This window comes from Macaca thibetana, chromosome 6 (genome assembly GCF_024542745.1).
Source record: "Macaca thibetana thibetana isolate TM-01 chromosome 6, ASM2454274v1, whole genome shotgun sequence".
NCBI classification, from domain to species: Eukaryota; Metazoa; Chordata; class Mammalia; order Primates; family Cercopithecidae; genus Macaca; species Macaca thibetana.
In genome coordinates, this window is record NC_065583.1 from 86,718,896 (window position 1) to 86,741,909 (window position 23,014).

General features: G+C 37.2%; 1 protein-coding gene across 12 annotated transcripts in view; it reads left to right on the forward strand.

Annotated features, from left to right (window-relative positions):
- Positions 1-23,014, forward strand: part of MCTP1 (multiple C2 and transmembrane domain containing 1) — a 594,209-nt gene that overhangs the window by 500,710 nt on the left and 70,485 nt on the right. For all 12 annotated transcript variants that reach the window (XM_050794290.1, XM_050794291.1, XM_050794293.1 and 9 more), the window contains 2 exons: positions 67-186; positions 19,704-19,757. In XM_050794290.1, the coding sequence (XP_050650247.1) occupies positions 67-186; positions 19,704-19,757 (174 nt within the window). The remainder of the gene's footprint in view (positions 1-66; positions 187-19,703; positions 19,758-23,014) is intronic.

Here is a 23,014-nt window from a genome sequence, read left to right on the forward strand (position 1 = left end):
AATAAGAGTCCATTTAATGAAATTCAGTGTTGACTCATCCCTTCTTCTCTCTTCTCTCTCCTCCAGCTCTTTCTCTTTGTTGTCTGGAACTTTGAGCTCTACATGATACCACTGGTTTTGTTGTTACTATTGACATGGAACTACTTCTTGATAATATCAGGGAAAGATAACAGGCAACGTGATACAGTAAGTCTCTACTCTCTTACTTGTATGTGTTTTTGTTCTTATTCTAGTCCCTCTGACAAGATCAATATTGAATTTGGCTTTACAAACCAGAAGTTCTGTCTACAAATACTCAAGTTTAGAGGAAAATTTTATCAGATCAAAACTAACGACTCTTTGGTCCTAACACAATAGAAAGTATTCACTTATTTCTAACATTACTCCTCTTGGTAGAAACTAAAACAGGGAGCAGCACCAAAGAATGAGCTATGATTTTCAATCATAAATGGGTGCTGCTTCAAATAATTGCTTTATTCTCCTTATTTGTTATATCTTAATGAATCCTGATTTAAGATACAATGTCACAAAATTATTAGTGATCAAACTACGTGAATGTATTTTACTTAAGACAGATAGATTCTTTGTTCTCTGTCATTGGAAGAAATGAAGGCTTCATGATTGTTGGCCTGGAAACGTGTATAAAGTACCTTAGTTCAATGCAGGTTCACTGGACAACAGTAAATATCCTTCTCTGTGCCAGGGGTGTATTGAGATATCAAGCTTAAGGATGAAGAGCTTTCATTTAACCTAAGGAAAGTTATACTAAATCTACCTGTCCTCTTTGGCATTTTTGAAAGCAGAATGTGTGAGACAACCTTCTCTTTCTAGAAGAGTTTTAGACTAAGTAGCAGAAGCTGCCCACACTATAATCACATATGTTCTGCCACGCTTTGTTCCCCTTGGATTGTCTATCACTATGCCCCTAGCAACCTAACTATGAAAAGCTTTCCCACATGTAAATAAATGAGGGGAGTGTCTTCTCCAAATACAACATTTACAATTTGATAACTCAATAGACTGCTGTTGAGAAGAATTTAAAGTTTGGCAAACACGAGAATCTACTTGGTCCTTAGCAGACTACTACTTTTCTTGCCATTAAGGATCTCTGTTTGATTTATGATCTGTAGATTATAACAGATCATAAATCGATTTTTTGCCAACTACTGTGCCCATAATGATGCAGAATTATTTGATCATCAGCTTAAAAGTAGTGTATAATACTTAATAGTAACCATCATAATGGTTGCATACATACCTTCAATGTAAAAGAACTTCCCTTTTAAATAACACAATTAAAATACACTTCAAATAGCAATGTAAGCAAAATATAAAATTCTTCAAAATAATTTCCTTTAGTATGTGACAAAGTTGCCAACAAGACACCATGTTTACTTCTCTATTATATTTCTGTCTTTCTTACTAGATTATAAATTTGAGGGAAGGGAACTCTGTTCATCTTTGTATTTGTCACTGTCTGTAGTACCTGCTTTGCAAATTAGACATGTTCAAAACCTTCTTTGTAAAGTATATCAAACAAACATGAGATTGCTAATAGAGATTTTAATGTTTAGTCAGCATCAATAGACAAGAAGTTATTAGTATTATTGGCAAGGATTTTATGGATATATATTTAAATTGCACACTGAGAGACAAGCCCTAAATGCTATAAGCATTGGTGTCATGGGGACTAATAGGTACTTTCATCAATTAATTCAGGATGTTTTCTTTAAGAAAATAGGACTCTTTCAGACAATTGCTTTTTTGTCCCATTCGTGGAGATTGTCGAGAGAGAAGAATATCTACTTTTCATTCTGTTGCCTTGAGACAAATTTGCAAATAAGATTATTTCCAAATAGGAAACACTGGTAATTTAGTTTTAGCTTCTTAATTCTATGAGGGGGCTTATCTTCAATATTTAGTCACTGGTTTTGGTATTCTTAGTGAAAAATTCTGAAACTGTAGACTTTCCTTGTTATCTTCTCCAGAATATACCTGGCTTGGCTGGAAACATCCACTTTTAGAGGAAAAATAATATATAATGTATCCTTTTGTACTTAAAATTCTCTAAGACATTTTATAGCCTATTGAAAAAATGCATATCATATAATTTTTGCAAAATATAGCTTCAAAATAGTATTCACCAAATCTTTTCTTTTTAGTACATCTCCTCTAACAGGCTCCTCTTTTAGCCATGGACATTTTTCTTCCCCAGCACAACCCACTGTGAAACATTCTATAGTCTAACTCTCATGGAATGCCAACTACACTCCATAACTCCCAGTAATTGCCTTTTATTTGCCCAAAACACACAGATCCACATATTCTGTTCTTTCTAGGCACCAGAGCAGCAATCACAACGTTTCATTCAGCTTCTTATTCACTGGCTCAGTTAAGACCTTACGTAACTCTTAAATCCAATTTGTCTAATTATGTGTTTGCTGGCATATCCAGCTGTGCATTTGAACCGGTTGCTCCTTTTGAAAAGAAACCTGGATTATACTTTGCTGGTTACAGAATGCATATATATATACACACGCACACACACACACACACACACACACACACACACACATACACGAATTTAGGGAAAGTGTGTGTAGGGGTTGCCATGCTGTGACGAATTGGCTCTCCTGCATAGTGCATAGCACTGGAAGGATGGTATTTTCCTGTAAGTCCATATTGATATCCCAAAGACACTGCAGACTCTTTCAGCATAAGTGAAAACTTTACAGGATCTCCGAGGTGCGTTAATCACACCATTGGCTGATTCCAAACCAGGAAACTTTCTGTTTTAGGAAAGAGAGACAGAGAAAGAGAAAGAATTTTCTGCCACCAAAAATCAAACCAAACCAAAACAAAAATCTATACATTCAGCTGACAAAATTTAATTAGGGTGAAAACTATAAAAGAAAAATCAAAATGACCTTCAGGTCATAGAAAAGAAAGAAAAGAAAACACAATTTCCATGACATAACAAGTTGAAGAAGAAAATAAAAGAAATACTGTGAAAGATGAAAAATGCATAGATGGGTAAAATCCTGTCTTCAATGTATTGGCTAATATTTGAGATTAATACCAAACAGGAAAGTGTTTCTTTGTGTGTTTATTGTTTAAGGAGAGTCTTTCCTTTCTTGGAGACCCTTAAGATTACAGGCACTGAACCCTTATACCTTTTCCCCACCATGGTGCCTATTCTAGTTTAATGAGCAAAAGCAGATGTAATCCTTGCTGAATAAGTTTTGCAGCGTTTAATGAGCTGAACCTGTTAAGGACAGAATAAGTAAACAGCCATTCCTGAGGTTAAAACTGTAGACACAGAGGGTGCCCATGTGAAAGAGGCATGGTTAAAAATATTTCACCTCTGCTATTTCCTAGTTGGACTTGTTAAAAATAAGCAATCTTAGGTCTAAATATACCTAGACTGGGACTATGACATTAAAATTTCTAGCATGAAAATTGTTAGGCTTTTCCAGAGAAAACCGTTTAAGACATGCTTCATTAAGAAATGTCCCTGGCATGAAAGGGATATAAAGATAGGAATGTCATCCTTCTCTTGGTTTGAGCTGTCACTTCAAAACCTGGGAAAAGTTCTCACCAGCATTGCCTATTAGGCTTGTACCAACTATCCAAATTACAGTGACTGTAGACAGACATTTTGAAAGTGGAAGAGTAGATGCCAGGAAATGGCTTTTACTTTGATTTAAGAACTGCTGAAACATCATTACACCCTGGGCTCTGTGTGAAGTACTTTATATTCACCATGTCATTTAGTCCTCCTCCAAGAGAGAGAAGCTGATTGTGTTAGCCCAGCCAGTGGGTTGGATCCTCCTAAGTCAAGTGACCTGCCGCCCCCCACCCAGGTCCCTTCATCAGTTGTAAGCAAAGGAACATGCTCATGTAGACAAGCATGGCTGCAAGAGCTCTTCCTTGAGAAAAGAGAATCAAGTCACGGAGAATAAAGGAAATAGGTTAGCCAAGCAAACCAGGGGTTTATTGCACACCCTGTAAGTATCATTTCTACTGCACATACAGGGAAACAGGGCCAGAAAGATTAAATAACTTATCCAAAAACACACAGAAAGTGTCAGAACCAGTATTAGAACACAGAGCAGTCTGCCTGAAGTTTATACTCCGAACCACCAGTCAATCACATTTCCTGCTGGGGATATATCCCACCTCTCCCTGGGCACTGTTACAGCAAGTTTCTCCCACGAATTACTGAATAAGCCAGTAGCACTAACTACACCTTTAAGCCGACATATTAATAGAAAGTAGTAATTTTCCCACACCCCTCATCTCATGTCTTCCGTATCTCTCATTGAGGGAAACAGAAAGGATATTTATCAAGCAATTTCTATGTATCAGGCATCCTGCTAAGCCTTTTAGAGACATCACCTCCTTTTTTCCTTTACAATAATTATATCAAGTAAATAATTCTAAATAGTTTTATCCCCATTTTACAAATCAGAAAATTCAGTATCAAGGATGATAAGTAAGCAACTCCCCAGAGCAAGTGTGATGTGAACCCAGTTGTGCCCTGTTGTAAAGTCCCAGGCTGTATCTATGGTACACGCGTGGGCATTCCTTTCCCAAAGGACTGCTTTCTTAGTGTCCAGGGCCTTGCATAGAATCCCTGTTGTCTCCAGATTCCTTCCTATGAGGTACCCAGTAACCTCACATGAATTAGTGCTAGTCATCTATTCTATCCCACATGCCACCATTAATTTCCAAAGCATTCATGACCAGGAGGGCTACCTTCCATTCACCAAGGTGACCATGGGAGGAGTCCATCAAAGCTGACTTCTTCATATTTGTGAATAAATTTTTTTGTGTCAAAGCAATTTTTGAATATCTTTGACACAAAAAAATTCTTCAAGCTGTGTTTTTTAATTACACTTTAAAAGAACATTCATTTTTACTGTCATGATATTCCTCCCACACAACAATCTCAGTTATCTAATCAATGGTGGCATTAAAAGACTGAAGAGTGGGGCAGATCAATGAAATCATTCTCTGACTCATGATATGACTGTGACACAAATTGAGACAGAGTCTGCCTTGCTAAAATACTTTAGGAAATACTGAAATGTTTAGTTAGCTCCTTCTCGTGACAAAGCATTTGTTTCTTCATTTCCCTTTCAGAATAGTACTGAATATTGTCTCCCATTAGGTCTGTTCCAATGAGACCCAGAGCACTTATCTCTACAAATAAAGCTCCTAAGAGCAGCACTCTTTGCCATAAGTGCTGTTGATTGAACAGTTTGGAATGGTCCACCACAGAAACATCTGATTGACTTGAGCTCCTATAAATCAAGCACATTTATTATTTTGTCAGCCAGTGTTCTCCATTCCAAAGAAGTCTGTGGTGGAATATATGGAATACTGAATAAGTCAAGTATTCCTGACAGGATCTAAAGAGGCTGGCCAAAGCCAAGCTGACAGAGGAGAGGACGTCATATGCAAAGCACTCTGAATGTACAGTTAGACTCTCTCTACTTCAGTAAGAGTTTTATCATTCACTGAAAGCAGCATAGACCACAAGTTTCCTGTGTTTGCCTCTCAGTACCAAAAAAGACCACATATTCAGTGCTCTTAGCAGAAGCAACACTGAGTCATACAGCCTGTAAACACATCTAAAAATGGATGATCACTCTTTTCTTCTTCGTGCTTATTTCAACAGCAATTTTCTCAATTTTTTTCAGAAGGTCATCAGCTTGAAAAAAATCTGAGGAGGACCATGAAAAGAACCAGACCTTTAGTTTTCCAACACGATCACTAGGATAAATCAGTAGAATCAACAGCCAATCAGATGTTGGTAGAAAGCTTATCCCCTGTGACCCCTCTCAAAGCTGTTCACCAACTGTTTAGCCTTGTTAGATAATCACTTGCTGTACATAGTGCAACCCAACATGTTAATAACCATCGTCATCAGGCTTTGGATTTGCACCAACAAGATCTCCACATTTTCTTCACTCATCCCAAGTCCCCCCACCACTGTCCCCTCCCTCTCAGTAGATGACCAGGCCTTCTACTTTGCAAATTTCCCTCAAATTCCAGCCCTGAAGCCCTATGAATTTGTACCCAATTTAGGGTTGTCAGATTTAGCAAATAAAAACACAGATGCCAAGTTCAATGGAAATTTCAGATAACAACAGGACATACTTACACGTATATGTTTTTATAACATTCTTGATTTATCTGAAATTGCAGTTTAAGTGGATGTTCTATATTTATCTGGCAACTCTATCTCAATTGTACCTTTTATTCTTACCTCCAGACCTGTAGGGAGGTGACAGTTCTGAAATAAAGGTATTCCCCAACATCTTCAAGTATAGAAGACCTGTCAGGAGCAGGCCCCACCTAAACCATAGTTTCAGCTTCATCCCCCTCAGTATTCCAACAAGATTGTTTATGTGTGTGGTGGTGGTGGTGTTGTTTTGCTTTTGTTTGTTTTGGAGTATGCAATGTTTATTGAGCAAAAGGTGGGAGTAGTGGCCCAAGGGTGAGAAAACAGAAATGAACAAGACCATGGCCATCCTCTTTTGTTGTCACTTTTTTCTGCACAATTGCTTGCCACTTGGGAGAGCAGGAAACCAAGTCACTTGCAAAGGCTAGCACAGCACAGCTGGATGGGAAGGTAGTTCCAGCTGACTCGCAGGCCTGTGTTCCCTGCTTTACCTCCTATTCACTCAGTCCACAGGCTCAGGGAAGGCAATCCTTTTGTCTTCATGACGCAACTAGAAAAGAGAAAAAAAGAGTGATGCTTCTCCCTTTGGACATGTGAGGAAACTCAGGCCCAGAATAAGGCAGTAACGTCTGCAAAGCCCGTACTCACAGAGCGTGGGTGGGAATGGTGCAGCATGGGACAGATGTGGTGGCTGGAGAAGGGCAGTGTAGGCAGGGTCTGGAACTTAGCAGAGGCCTGGAAGTCACGTGAGCACTGAGGACAGATGTGCAGCATGGTGGAAGAGCTTGAAATCCTTGCCCGAGGTGCCGCACGTGAAGAGTTTGAGGTCTGAGTGTGATGCATGGTGGCTCTGCAGCCGCAGAGGGCTGGCAAAGACACAGGTGCACTGTGGGTGGCTGTAGCCCCTGCAAGACTGTACTTTTATGGGGTGCATCATCCTGGGATGGTCTTCGGGGCTCCTCCACTGGCACAGCAGGCTTGTAGGCAACACGGTTGGTGTTGATGAGGAGGTGGCTGTCCAGCCATGAAGGCTATGACCCACCCGAGACAGGGGTTGGAAGAGGGGCCTTTCACCCTGGGAAAAGAAGACCTTCCAAGGTAGTGGGTCTGGAAAGGAGGAGGGCCAGGATGGGATAGCCCCAGCAGTTGCAGGAGTATCTGGAGCAGAGAATATTTGTAGTTTCCCAAATATTCTATACACTCTTTCTATGCCTTCTACTGTTTTCTTAAAAATATACTTACAAATGTAAATGTATATTTCTTATCACACATGTTTTGTTTTTTATAAAAATTGAGTCACATTTAACCCATTTTAGCTCACCTGCTTTTTATATTCTGCACCATATCTGGAAATATCCCTCATATTCCTGGAAAACAGTCTACTATAAGTTTTAATTTCTATACAATTTTCACTATATGAGTGTGTGTGTGTATTTTAGAGACAGGGTCTCCCTCTGCTGCCCAGGCTGGAGTGCAGTGGTGCCATCATAGCTCACTGCAGCCTCGAACTCCTAGACTCAATCAGTTTTCTCACCTCAGCCTCCTGCCTAGCTGGGACTACGGGTGCGAGCCACTGCACCAGTCTTCTTAATTAGGCAGTTTTTAGATATATTTCCTTCAATTTTTTTTTTTTTTTTTGAGTCAGAGTCTCACTCTGTCACCCAGGTGGGAGTGCAGTGGTGTGATCTCGACTCACTGCAAGCCCCACCTGCTGGGTTCAAGCGATTCTCCTGCCTCAGCCTTCCTAGTAGCTGGGATTACAGGCACCTGCCACCACGCCCGGCTAATTTTTGTATTTTTTTTTTTTTTTTGTAGTAGAGACAGGATTTCGCCATGTTGGTCAGGCTGGTGTGGAACTCCTGACCTCAAGTGATCCGCCTACTTCAGCCTCCCAAAGTGCTGGGATCACAGGCGTGACCCACTGTGCCTGGCCCACTTCAAATATTTTGCCTTCTCAGTACTGTGAAGAAAATCCTAAAGAAATCTTTGGGTACCTTTCTGGTAATATGCTTTGGAAAGTCCTTGAAGAATTTCTGGGTGAGAGTATATGCATTTTGAAGGTTTTTGGTAGTTAATATTAATTTGCAACCCATTAAGCCTTTAACATTTTATACAGCTGTGCCTGGGTAGCCACTAATTATCATTATTCTTTCTTTTGGAGAGCCATCCCTGACACTCACCCCCTACTACCAGTCTGACCCTACCAACTCATACGCTAAGAGGTTAAATGAGCCCATACCTCTGAGTTCCCACGTCTGTCATAAGTTTGTTTCATATAGTTGCTGCCTAGGCATCCATTTTAAGGCCTGACATGAGTTATTTGAAACCTAGCAGTACCCGTCCCCTTTGGCTAGTTAAACTTACCTCCTCTGTGTGGTTGTTTATGCTGTAGCCCACTTGCTTCTCATCCCATTGACCCAACACACCCCACAGCTGCTGACCATGATGAAACCTAATGGTTAGCACTGGAGCCAAGTCAGCATTTCCCCTCGTGCTCTCTTTAAACCAGCCACGGGATAACACCCATGGACCTTAATAAAGGCATAGTCTGACGGCTCCTCTTTTTCTCTTGCGTGTCCCACCCACTGGCTGAGCTCCCTGCCGCCTCCAGCCTTCCCTCGGTCTCCCATTGGCATCCCTAACCTCTCTGGGACCAGTAAGTACTAAATTTCTTGTTTTATGCACTTTGGGTTCACCTCCTCAATGTGTCTCGTCTGACTGACACACCTGAGTCTTACTTTCCTCTCATCAGAGCACTCTAGAAAATGGCTCTCTTGGCTCGTGGTCACTCTCAAGAGACAGACTTCATGACCAAATTAGAAAGTAATCATAACAATAAAAATCACAACACTCTCATATTGTCATAACTGGCTCACTGTGGGTCCTCCTCAGAGTGTTCTAATTGAATCTTCCATTTGTGTGTCTAATCTCAACACAGCAAAATGGCTCGGACCATTTTGCTCTGAGTTACTAAAAAAAGTTAGAAAATATTTTAGTCTGATCTTTCCTTCGAAATCAAATATTATCTAATTTTTATGCATAATTACTTTCATTCAACAAATATTATTGAACATTTATAGGCACTAATAGTACTGTGGTTCAAAGATGATGAAGATACATGGCTTGCCCAGGACAGTTTGTGGTCTAGTGAGAGAAACAACTGAATAGAATATATGAATATAATAGGTGCAGTGATAGAGGTCTGTATACAGCATGCAGAATGTTCAGTCAAAAGACATGTAGATACTCCTGCATATATGTATGTGAGTGATGCATATATAATGAAACAGGGCATTAAATAGCTACCTGTGGCTACCTGTTTGTTCTTCACGCCTCAGTCTGTTGTTTTCACTTAGTAACTCCATGTTTGGTTTTAATACTTCTTGAGTTTATTGGCTATCCTTTTTCTCAATTCTCAAACTGTAGTCAAACCGAAAATTGAAAAGATAAAATGGTAGAATGATGGAAGATGAGTATTACCAGTACGTGACCTGTCAGTTCAAATACAGAAAGATGTAAAGGAAACACTTCTATTTTTAAAAGTCAATTTACTAAAGATTCTCTTCACTGGAATGCACACTTCTTGCTTTAGCTCTAGTAGGACTTAGAAGAGAGACTTCCAATATAAAGTTAGTGGTAGTTGCCCTAGAGGTTGTTCCCAGTTACTCTCATATTTTAGCCTCCACCATTTTCCTGAATTCTCCTCACCTTGTTCAGTTCTCCAGAGATGCATATAAGAATATAATGAGGCAAAGAGGTACTCTTAGTTATAGAGGATTTCTTCCCCAACTCCTTTTCTACCAAATGAATTGTTTTTGGCAACTCTGAAGGATATCTGAAATTCTTGCTCCCATAAATGGTTGATTTTCACTTATTTGAGCCACAGTTGAACCCTGGAGCCCCAGAGAGTCACTGAAAAACCAGCTTCCTAAACCCCTCAAATCCTCCCATGGATCCAAAGAGTTCACCATCTTGATGGTTCTCCAAAGTGTCCACCCATATATCTGCCAAAGGGTCTTAGCATTTCTGTTCTTCCAAATATCTGCCCTCAGGACTTTGTCATTTCTGTAATTGAGATGTAAGACTGGGGAGGAAAATAGGGATACCCCCAATTCTGGTTTGAGGGTGGATGTGTTATCCTACCGATTTCCAGTGATTATTTCCTGATTGTTCTTTCTAAATGACTTTGCACTCTCCTCTTGGCAGAGAGCCAAACTATTCTAAACCTGGGGAGGGAGAGAGGAAAAGGGGCCAACAGAAGTACCTTCTGCCTGACTCATGACCTTAGAACTAGTTTGCATTTCTAGTCTTGATCATTGTTCTCTGTGTGGTGGTGGTGGGGGAAGGGTGGTGCTGGCAGAGAGTTTCATATATTTGTGGAGAACTATTGTCCTTGGTTTAGAAAGGTGACAAGAAATTCTAAGACCCCAATTAACAAACTAAAAGTGGAAACCAAATTATATGTCTTTATCTGCTTGTGGAAAGTGTTTATAAATCAGAACTATTAGGAAGTCCAATAACGCTGAGAGTTTTGTGTTCATTTTTTAAAGCATTGTATGAGACACCTTTGTCAAGAGCATACAACTTTCAGGCCTTTCTACCCTTATGTACATAGAACTGAAACAGTATGTTTCAGTGACCAAACTAAAATACACCTTCAAGGACATTTTTTTGTCATGTATTACTTACTGAATTTACTTCATTATACAAAAAAAGAAAACTAGTATACACTATCAGTTCTTTAGAAACTAACTGAATGTTCTGATAGCATTGCTTAAACAGGAGACAGTCAGTTTACCTAAATAAAGTTTTCAAATGGGTTATACTCCCATAGGCAACAGCAAAAACACCTTTAAGATAAGTGTTACCGCTATATCTTTCCAGTGGCTTGAGGTTAAAAGCCCAAACTCTGAAATTCGGAAGATCTGGGATTTAATTCCAAACCTTCCACTTGTTAGCTATACAAGTTTATTCATTCTGCTATGCCTCAATTTCCTCACCAATAAAATGGGAACAATAGGTACCTTGTTAGAGTCTTCTAAGAATTTAAGAGACAACACATGTTAAGCATAGAGTAAGTGCTCAATAGATGACACCTGGGAACCTTGCCATGTGTAAAACAGCAAGCAAGTGGGAGCTTAGACATTATATGTCACTATTTCTCTTGAAGAGTTCCCTTGTAAGTCCTGTTGAAGAGAATGGTTTTTCATGGCCATGAGTCATTTTTCTTGGTTTTAAGCCTGTAGACAGATAATAGCATTGCCACAGTAAGATTTCCTGTATCCATAGTCCCCTTGCAATGTATACAGAAGTCCCACAAAAAATAAAAACTATATTTTTATCAATAAAAGCATATGAAGAAACTTGAGCAAAGCAGTCTTCAACAATGTAAAGCACCTTAGTAACTGAATTTTACAGAAATACCATAAACGTATGCCATTTTACAGGTCATATCCATAGATATTTGAAAGACACATTTTTCTTGATTATTGTAATACAAATCTCCACTGTGCACAGTGCATGAAGACAAAGGCAGGCCGTACCATGAGCGAAGAACAGGGCGTTTCACTGAAATTATCATTGAGTCCAAAAGCAAAATCCTCCTTTCTAACAGCCTCACTCAGGCTGTCGGGTAAGAGGAGGGGAAAGGTAAACCTACACCAGCATACCAGGCCTGGAGATGGAGACTAATTTTAATAAATCAGAATGGAACATGAAAATGTCAACTTAATCAAGCATTTAAATTTTATTAATCAAGCCTAATTTTTATGAGTGCAAATAATCACTGAAGCTGGACAATATGTTCTCGATTGCATCAGAAACATAATTTTAATATTTAATGGACTGATGAATTTAAATGGAGAATTATCTTTATGAAACATGCTCTTCATAATTTGCCATTAAATGAGAAATAAAAAAAACAACATAAATCTTACATAAAGGTTATTTAACTAAATGTTGGTACTATAAATATTATAAATGCATTATATACTAATTTAGCAATCACACAGTACACTACATAAAGCAGGAATGATAAGTAGACCAGGCAGGCTTTTCCTGGGATGTAGAGCTCTGTGTTATATTGTGGGGAGCTCATGATATAACGGTTTGGAGGTTTTGTGTGAAGTTTCATGAACATTCTTTTCATTCAGGCTTTTATGCTACAATTCACCATTCACCACAGACATTCTTTTCAGTCCAATGTAGGTCTAAACCCACTAGGACTTTCTTTTGTGAGGTGATTATTCTTTATATAAAAAAGATAAAAAATATTATTTATAGAAAGGGATATAAGAAAAGAACTGAAGTTTTCTGACTATGATTTTTTTGACATACAAAACATGCTCCATTTTTAAATTTTCTGACATAATGTCCTCAGGCCTCAAAATATTCTAGATGGAAAAGAGAAAAAGAAAAATCAAATTAGTGTCAGAATATTCTCTGCAAATGTACACCCATTCCACTCACCCTCTTTACGACCCACAACACATTGCTTAAAATAGGGAGTTGCTATAAATTTTTTTTAAGTGAATCAAACCTAACAGATCAGTATGGTCCAAAAGTTTCCTGATAATAATCTCCAAGATAAATTCTTTGTTGTTTTCTAAGTATATTCTTTAAAGATCCCTAATGTTCCCAAAGTGTAGTATTTTCCATGCTATTCCATATATGGAATCGTATATGGAAATATATTCCAATATTTCCATAGTATTTTGCATATTTGTGCTAAACTGTGCATTTACCTGAAAACTAACTTGCCTATTGCAGCTCCCAAAATTATTGATGGGGTTGGAACAAAGGATATTTAGAAGATTGCAGGACATGCTACTCTTTAAAATGTCACAGCAGCTCCCTTTTCTTGCTTTACAGAAAATTTTTTAAATGTGGACCTTTTATTAGACACTTAAAAATTCTAAGATTGTTTTCAACGTTTGAAACATTTAAAATTGTGCCTTTTTGTTACAAAGTTGAGGTTCTGGAATGGAAATTTGGCTCTAAATATAGAGGCGTAAGTACATAATTTTCTTTATTTTTACTCTGTTTATTAATGTATGAAAATATTTTGTAAACATTAAATTTTATAAAGTAGATTCATGGTGAGTAGAGTTAGCTTTTAATTTTACTTGCAAAGCACATGAAACAATTCAATTTTTTGGCCTTTGGTATATACTTTTTTCCCTTGACAAATATATAGTTTCATTAAAGTATTATTATTTAAAAAGCACATTCCAGGTTAATAGTTGACCTATTTTTTCCTACTCAATTGAATTAATATGCAATATCCTAAAGACACCAAGATTAGAATTTTCTTGCAAGCAAAAAAAATCCAATACATTGTAAAGCCTTTAGATGGAGACAGAGTTCAAATAAACTCTAGAATTCTGTTCAGTGCTTTGTGTAAGAATAGAATGAACACTTAAGAATACTGAAAAGGAAATATGAAAAGAAATTTAAGAGGCTTATACTGATTGTAGAATTTATGTTATTGTTTCACCTTTCTTAATGGAAGAGTTTTTCTGCATATTAAGCTGACACTTAAAAATAAAAGGTAACATACTTTTGGTCAGTAAAGTAAATTTACTGTCTTTGCACCTTATAGCAAACCAGATTATACAACAAATACTGCTGTTGATGATGCAGAAGGCATGCTGTACATAATCAGTGGCATGCATCAAAAGTCATCTGATAGCCACATTAAAGCCACATTCCTTATTAAGAATCAGACTTAATTACAACATAGCACTTCCCAGAATGAGCCAAGGAAATGCATTTTGCAAGAAGAATAATTGTTTTTGAGTGTCTCTGTAAAAATCAGGAAGTCTTTTAGCAGTAAGTACTAATGCTTTTCTTTTTTTCTTTTTTTTTTTTTTTTTTAGTCTGCCTTCTTTTGTATTGCAATATATTCAGCCTCCCAGGCAAGCCTATCACACTAATTATTATTACATCTAGTGGTTCAGTTATCTTGATGACTACTGTAGCTGAAATCCTCCAAGGTCAAATCCTTAATAGCGTGAATCAAACTAAGCAGCCGTCATATATGCAGTTGCTTTTGAGATGTACTGGATGAAACAGTATATCCCAGACTTGATTGAGTCGTATTATTCTTATAAACATGGAGTGAATTATGTATACAGTTTAATTATACCATTTTGCAAAAGTTTGTTTCTTCTCAAAAATCTTGTGAGAAGTTGTCCTGTTGTAAAAATGTCTGCACTAGCACACCTATAAAGATCTTACCATAAAAGTCTTCAACCTGACCTTTGGTACTTTCAAGTGATTTGAAATCATTTGAGTGATTATATGCATCTTCTCCATCAATAGACATTCCACCATTTCATATCATACTTACATGTGTAATAAATCCATTGGCACACAAATGCATGTTCTGCATGGTTTATGCACACACACAATGATATAAATGAACTCCAGACCATGCTGAAGAATACTACTCTCCCCAAATTCTTCCATATCTCTAGGGTAGAAATAGGCATTTAGTTTGTAATGTATCCAAATATAAACATCTGTACAAGTTTGGATCGTCTATGAATATGAAACTAAATATGAAACTTCTTTCTTTTGTGTCAGTTTTCTTTAATATTTTAACATGGTTGAACATCTGGACAGCAGCGATTTCTTCTTTAAATGTGTAAATGTGTTGCATTTTTATAGACCATATTTGAGTAAAGCAATTTGAGTTGTGCAACTATTCATTTTGAACATAAAACATCCATTTAATTCCAAGGAAAAGAAGCAAACACACAAAAGAAACTGGTTTGTATCAGCACTGGCTTTTGAAAGGTTTGGTTGCAGAGTACTCAGTCCTTCCAAGGTTAACATAACCAAGATTTTTTTTGGTTCCTTTTTGTTCGAAGGGATTTAAATAAGTGGAATAATTTACTCATGGAAAAATTATAATATGAAGTGTTTAAAAAATAATTCATGGGCCTTTTAACCCCCTCTTGTCATATTAGTTTTAAACATTCACCTTAAATTGGTGTTAAAAAGCAATAATTAGTAGTCACTGTCCCATAATGATTTTAATAATGAAGTTTACCTGAACCCACTTTCCCTCATCCTTTCCTCATTGGTCTTTTTGTTACTGCATCCTTCTGGTCACCTCCCTTATACATTTTTGTTCTAGTACAATAATACCAAACATGTCACGTTTTTATTCAGGTTATCAACATCACTATTAACATTTCCAGTCAAATAATATTTTCCTTGCAAATCATGAAGTGTTTTGTTGTGTTGGATTACAATTAAAAGTCTTGTAATAGTACAAGAGCTCCTCTAAAACCACAAAATATATGGTCTATAGATACCATTTTGTTTAACTTTGGAAATGTATTTTTTAAATGTATAGCCACATATTACATTTTATGTTAACGACAAATGTTCAGCAAATATTGAATATGAAGAAAGAAATATGCTTTTAAAATAATGTTATCTATTTATTCTCTGGCTGCAATGTATCTGGCATGCTGCATTTGGGGTTGTCTGTGTGTTTTTTTAAATGTCATCTTTATTAGTATTACATTCAAGGAATAGTACCAAGAATCAGTTTCTTTCAAGACCTTCTTCGAGTGTGTGGCATATAAGTCTGTGACGAGCGACATTACAGAAGGTCATGTCACTTTTAACTGCTTGCATTACATCTTTCTGATTTCCCTAGTGCCCTTCCTTTGTTTGATTAATACTACTTGCTTTCAAGCAAGGTATCAGAAAGCATAATTTGGAAAGAGAATTCTAGAGCCGATCTGAGATTCCCCTTAAGAAAAAAGAGAAAAAACTGAACTTTGTAAATGTATCTTTTCTACTACATGATTTTTCGTCACTCTTCATTTTTTCCCCTTCAAGGAAATCCTGCGTATAGTATATGTTGTTAGTTAAATTATTGCTGACAAGTGTTTGGGCAACTGGACTTTGTATACTTGAAAACAAAACGATGTAGTGCTTATTTGGTTTTATTTGAAGAGGAAAGAGCTAGAATTTGATACCAGGACTCCTTTCTTTTGTTTTCCTTAGTTAAGTGTTAAACTCCAGCACTCTCATCCTAAATAGCAGGTGTTATTTGATTTCTCTGGGAAGGGTTGCAATTTTGTGCAGTCATTAAATGCACTTCAGTGATATATACAGTTTGTTTTTAAAAGCTCAGTTTGCAGTTTCGACGTTCATTGCGTTTGGCTAGAGCTCTTGTCTTAAAGCACAGCTCAGCTTCTGAGACACTCTTGTCCTCAAAGTCATCCATTTCACTGGACCATTAAAGCCTGAAAATTAGTTGTGAAAGCATCATCATTTTAATTTGGAATCTTTATCCACACTTCTACCTGTACCCCTCTATGTGTTTCTTACAGTCAGTGAAAACATGAATCAGAATTTTGTGTGTCATTAAGAGCACAGAATATTTTGTCCAGGAAAAAATATTTAATTTCCGAAAATTAATGTTTAAAATATTAACTTGATGCTATTTTATTTTTATTAATAGCTAACATTTTTGAGTACTTCCTTTGATACAGGAACTGTATTAAGCACTTTTATGCATTATCTCATTGGATCCTTAACACTGTGAGATAGGTGCTATTATCATCTCCATTTTCTAAGGCACCTTCAGCTTCACCTGAGCAAAATGTAACGGTGGGATATGTTCTGAAGCAGCTTAAAGGCATCAATAGGAAACCATCTGTATTATAAATCCTCACTTGTAGATGTTTATGATGTAACTTTAAAAACGCACTGGAGGAGGGGAAGGGCCCTCACTAGAGCGCTAAAACACAGCAAAAAGGCCTCTCACTAACACAACACTTCTCTGCCAAATGTAAAAGCAAATGGTTGTATTGGGTGGTTCTGGCTGCACATTTGTGGAGCAATTGTGCGTAGCCAATTACCCACTTGTGCAGGGTAAGAACAGTTTGGGTTTTGCAAATGAAGAGCCTGATTCTGTAGACCTCTTTGAGTCATACTTGAACAGAAGATCTACAGCTGATTTGTAAAATGTGTAAATTAAGCTACTGGCTTGTTTATGGCTTAATCTTATCTTGAATTTTTGAAAATTAATTTGAAGATAGTGGAGATTCTCCAACCTTAATGGTTAAATATTCATGGGTTCTATTCTCAGGCAAATGTTTGAAAGCATTTTGAACATTTGCTTTTATAAATCTGCATCATTGATTAGGTATAAGTCCTTCCAGGTGAACTAAGTCAGTTCTGTGAGATACATGATAGGCACTTTACCCAAAGTGTGTTAAATGATATGAAGAATAGATGATACATTCACTATTCACTCAATCAACAAATATTTTGTGAACACCTATTATGTACCTGACAATCTGCTAGGCACAGCCCACCACCATTCTGCCTTCCATAGCACCTGAAATGTGATAGTAAGTACTGCAGAGAAGAGGCATGTAATACATTCTTAATTATAAGTAGCTATAATAATGAGTTTATTCACAGCAGCAGTAAAAGTATAGTGTTCATCTCATTTTCCTTGATGTATTTGATATGAATCTGCATGGGTAATTTCAGCAAAAAAAAAAAAAAAAAAAAAAAAATTGCTTCATTTAAATCTAAAAGATAATTTTATCAGAGGTATGAAATAATCATCATTTCAGAAAATCTTACAAGGGTTAGGTGAATTCTTCTGAAGCAACACAAAGTACCAATGTAGCTTCTTTTCCATCTTAAACCCCTCACAAATAGCCCAATTTGAATAGCCTGGCATATATCACTTCAACTATATACTGTCACTATTGTGTGTGTATTTGTGATGCAAATACTTTAAATGTAAGGAAATGAAAGGTTAACATGAAAGCTTATCTGATCAACCCTGTTTAAGTTTTACTGGATTATAAGCCATTTGAGGGCTGGTAGGAGTAAAGAGGAAGTTTTGTGGGTTATCTGTGTATTCCCACATTACCTAGCACTATGTGCCTTGGACAAAGGGGTTTATGATGAATGCTATGGAGTAGCTGGATATAGTTAGAGAGACTGTCAAGAGTCCATCTTTCTTGTTGATGCTTCATTGCTTTATATGTCTCCGAAGTAAGTGTAAGCTCTCATCAGATATGCAAAACTGCATATTGCACTACTGTGATTCTTTTGAAATGCTGAATGTCCAAATGAAAGACCTCAAAATTCTACCAATTAACAGAAGATTGAAAGCACGACATTAAATTAGGAACAGTCTCACAGGTTGTCAGATGCTTTCATTATATATTTGTTCATGAGACCTGGAGGTTTGTGTTTATGTTATGCTTTTAAATCAGTTAATGCTTTTAGAATATTTGAGAAAACTTATTAGGAATAAGAGTTCTGATATGTTACCTCAGTTTATGGAACTCTTTTCATAATACAGTCTTGGTTATTCAAGTGTTCACCCATAGAATATTCCTGTTGGTATTAAAAAAAACACACACACACACACACAGGAAAGGAGGGCTAGGTGTCTCTGTCCTCTAAAGTTATGAGCTTTGGGAGAAAAGTTTTAAAGTATTTGTTAACCATGCTTCTGTTGAGTCTATTCAGAGATACAGGATCAGGAAAAAAAAAGGAATTTAAAAACCATATCAAATATCATAAACACAATAAGTTGGGTCTTACTTGAATAACGACACTTCTCCCAAGGTTTTCTAAACTGTAGGTTTCTGTGGCATGCATATGTGTATGTTTGTGAAGTGCGGAAAACCATTTTAAAAAGCCTGAAATGGAGTGAAGTCTCATTCTGAATGGTTATATGTTGATCAAGGCAAAGGGAAGTTATTTGGGAAATCCAGAATGACTATTCCGTTCTGCTGAGGTAGGCTAAATAGCTATTTAAAAATACATATATGCATATCCAACTACGTGGGTTATACACACAACTATACACATGTAATTATATATTTTAATTTTCATTTTATAATATGCATTCTCATAATCTTGTGTAAATTCACAGAGAATTAAAATGAGAGTTTTGGGTAATCCACAAAATCAAAAAGTAAGAGAGGCAAGACTTGACATTTATACATAAGAATTAAAATTTGAGCCATAAAAATATATTGTTAGTTTTATGCCATAGACCACCAGCATGAATCAATTAACAGACATGGTTTTTTAATCGTAGAATTTGGTGAAAAGTAAATTAGAAATAGCAGAGCTGTTTCATGCCTAGTTATCTAGTTCTAAATTTCAAGTACCTGATTAATACAGACAGCAGAATTGGTAGAAGGGAAATTTCCTGATTTAAAGCATCCTCCAAATTAATGTTGGTTTACCTTATGCATATTTCAAATTCTTGAGGTTGTCACAAAACATTTCACATGAATCCAGTTCCCCTAACTGGGATGCGGTTCCCTGGTTTTAATCAATGAAAGGCAGAGCGTTTTCCTAATCACTATCTCTAGGTTGAATATCCCTTCTCAGTGTGCCCGTTTCAAATGTTAATATAAAGTTTTCATTTCCAAAAGGTTCAAAATGACAGAACAAAATTCTCTCCTTTAAGAGCACAGAAAATGACTTCTGTTTCTGTCTGCAGGTAGTGGAGGACATGCTAGAGGACGAGGAAGAAGAAGATGACAAAGATGACAAGGTAATTATCTTTCCCAGCACTTGGGTACCTGGGGATGGGGAAATGTAGACATGACACTGTTTTCACAGACAGTTAAAAAAGGAGTTGAAGTGTTTGAGTCCAGAAAATTGGACAGTGCTGTTTATCATCCTAACAATGCCACTGCATGTTGCAAAGAGGGAGAGAAGGCTATAAATCCTTTTCGCTTTTGTCCAGAGCTGGGTCAAATATTTTTCTGCCAGGAACAAAAAAAAATAATTCAGCTTGTCTGGAACTTGATAGCTCTCATGAAGATAACAGCAGTGACGACTGTTGTTGAAGGGCAAAAATTTGTCCTATCTTGAGTATTACAAATTGAGCCATGCTTTGGGGGAACAGGGGAGTGAAAACATAGCCTGCATGAGTTGAACATGGATATTGTCATCTGTAATTTTTGAACAATTGCTCAGCAAAAGGACATGAATGTGCAGAGTGCTCCAGAGGACATTTAAATAACCCCCGTGCTCATTGCCCTTGCTGAGGTTTGGAATGGCCACGTGGTTTCTCCATCAGGAAAGCCCATTCAGAGAGGCTTATATTCAATCGCTGGTTGATTTGGGGATGGTGACCACAGTAAATAACAGCCAGTTTCTGGGACTGCTTGGATTGGTTGTCCCCTAGGGAGAGGGGACAACAAGAGGTAGGAATTAGAATGATCTTGCACCACTGCAGCAGTGGCTGGGGTTGGAACTACTGTTTTCTATGGCAAGGAGGATAGTGATGCTGTTACATCATCATCTCTGGGCATTTCCAGACCTAAAATCTAAAAAGTCGTAGGTTGAGATCGAGAGGCAGAGGACAAAAAATCGTTCGTTATTTCCACATTGTTTGGCATGTAAAACCAGATTTTTGACCTTCACCAGAATCTGATTTATGTTGTGGTAAAGCAGTGAATTTTTTTTTTTTGAAGAAAGGAGGAAAACAGTATATTTTAATTTATGCCCTTGACCTTTGATTCCAGTAAAGATGTACAGTTATATCCCAATGTAAGAATTTGTGTGCCACTGAAGGCCGTGTCTCCAAAAATAAAATAATTTGTGTGTTGGAAGCATGCATGAGAAATGTCAAAAAATTCAGTGATTCGTTAACTCTCCACATGATTTTTTTCCTAATATTCAATGCTTGAAGGAAAACACACACACACACACACACACACACACACACACACACTTTCTCCCTTCTAACACTATTTCAAACATTTTTAAATCGACAGAGTTTTTATGTGAAATTTTTCTTCTGTACATCATTTAGTCATTAGCAACATCATCAAACATAAACTAACAAAATCTCCTTCCTGCAAAAACACATATGTGCTTGTTTTTAATGTTAAATAACATGAGCATACACTTCTGGCAGTAAATGATATGATTTATTGCTAAGGTCAGTTGTAGAGCTGTAGAGTGCTTGTATTTTAACTCAACATGCCAGCTCTGAATCATCATTTCTCTGCTGATAAACACTGAGCTGCCATCCATTTATGGCCATTTTCTCTTGCTTGTTGCTGCTTTATTATTAAAGCCACCATAAAGATCCATCCCAGCAGCAGGCGTTTCCCCAGAAATGTTAATAAATGGAAACCCTTAGTGAAGTCTAGTACTTAATGTCCCTGCTTGAAGTCAACCTATGTTTTTAGTCAGTTTGTTGATGTCCTGTACTTCTAATCTCTCCCCTTTTTATGGGCATTTTTAATGGAGAAGATGTTAAGTATGGGAAGTAGACACACCTGGTTAACCAGCTCACCAAAACATAGATGTCAAGTGGAACATGCCCGGGGGAAACAACACCAAATCTCTGGAGTAACATCTATTGTAATCTAGTGTTTGGTAGTCTGAAATTGACACCCTGCTTCTAACACATTTTCAGATCTAGTTACCAAAGTTGATTGAAAGTGAGTGCTTAAATTACAGTGTGAATTCAACTGTATTCTTCTGTACAGGATGCCGACAGGCAGTGTGTTTTCCATGTGAAAGGATTGTGAGCTGATTTTCATAAATCCAACCCTTTTATCCGAGCGATAAAGGAGGTTTTTCTTTTTTACTCATAATGCAATTGATAGCATAAAAATCATATCTGAATAAAATCTCAAATGTAATAATTTACAATAGACTTTTAAGTGCTTGAATAATAGAGGGAAGAATCTTGTGGACGTCTTGAAATATAGTTTTTCCTATAAGAAATGGAAATATGAAAGGATCCTGCAAGGTTCCATCTTCCACCTCGACTGGCTCTCACAGCAGTAAATGTTAAGTCTTGGCTATCAGTGCGTCTGAGTGGAAGAAGGGTAATTTCCTACTTTGAAAAATTCGTTGGTTCCTTTATTTAAAGTTTGTGTATAGAGTCATGGGTAATGGAATTTCATGAGAAAACAAATGTGTTCTTTGCCATACGAGCAGGTACTGACCTCTAGCTCTCATTATTTCTGTTTTCTCATATGGTATAATAGTAGGGTCAGGTCAGTGGGTCCTCTTATAGGATAAAAGTAAAAAAGATTAATAAATGTGCCAAAGCCTCACTTTAATTGAACCTGAAGCATATGTTGGAAGTATGTAAAATATGTCCCAGATGTTTCACCAGGGCCAGTGTCTTGGCTTTCCCTGATTACCACAAGGCAGCTATTAGTCCTATAACCTTTGGACTTGGGGGTAAATGGGGTATTACATGGCACAGAATGAGAGCACCTGTTTTCCATTCCGCCAAGACCCCTGGCAGGCTTTCCCTAAGCCTATCCACATGTTTTCACTTAGCAGATTGTTGGGCGATTATGAAAAGTGTCTTTCTTTAGAGCCAGCATTGATATTAGTCACTCACAATGAAAGGGCAAGTCATTGGCTACTTGACAAGGTCCGTGTGGGCATAAACTGAAATCTTTTATTTCATTTGAGCTGAGGGTGTTTTCCCTCTGCATAATTATATACATGACAAAGACACAGGTATATGAAGCTGAAGCAGACAAAATTGTAATTAACATAATAGCTTTGTAATAGCTTTTCTTTCATACTGACTGTAGCACCAGGGAAGACTTTGGTTAAAGTTGGTAAAAGCTAAATCATGATTTACCTGGATTCCCAGATTTTGAGGTTCTTCCAGATTATAGCTTTAAAATATATATATAATGTTGTTTCTTATTAAAAGAGCTAATCATTATTCAGGTGAGGGTTTGTGATCCACAGACTTACCCTTCATTCTCAAACCCATTGCTCACATTTGCTTAAATCTAAAATTAGGTGGCTTCTCTTTTA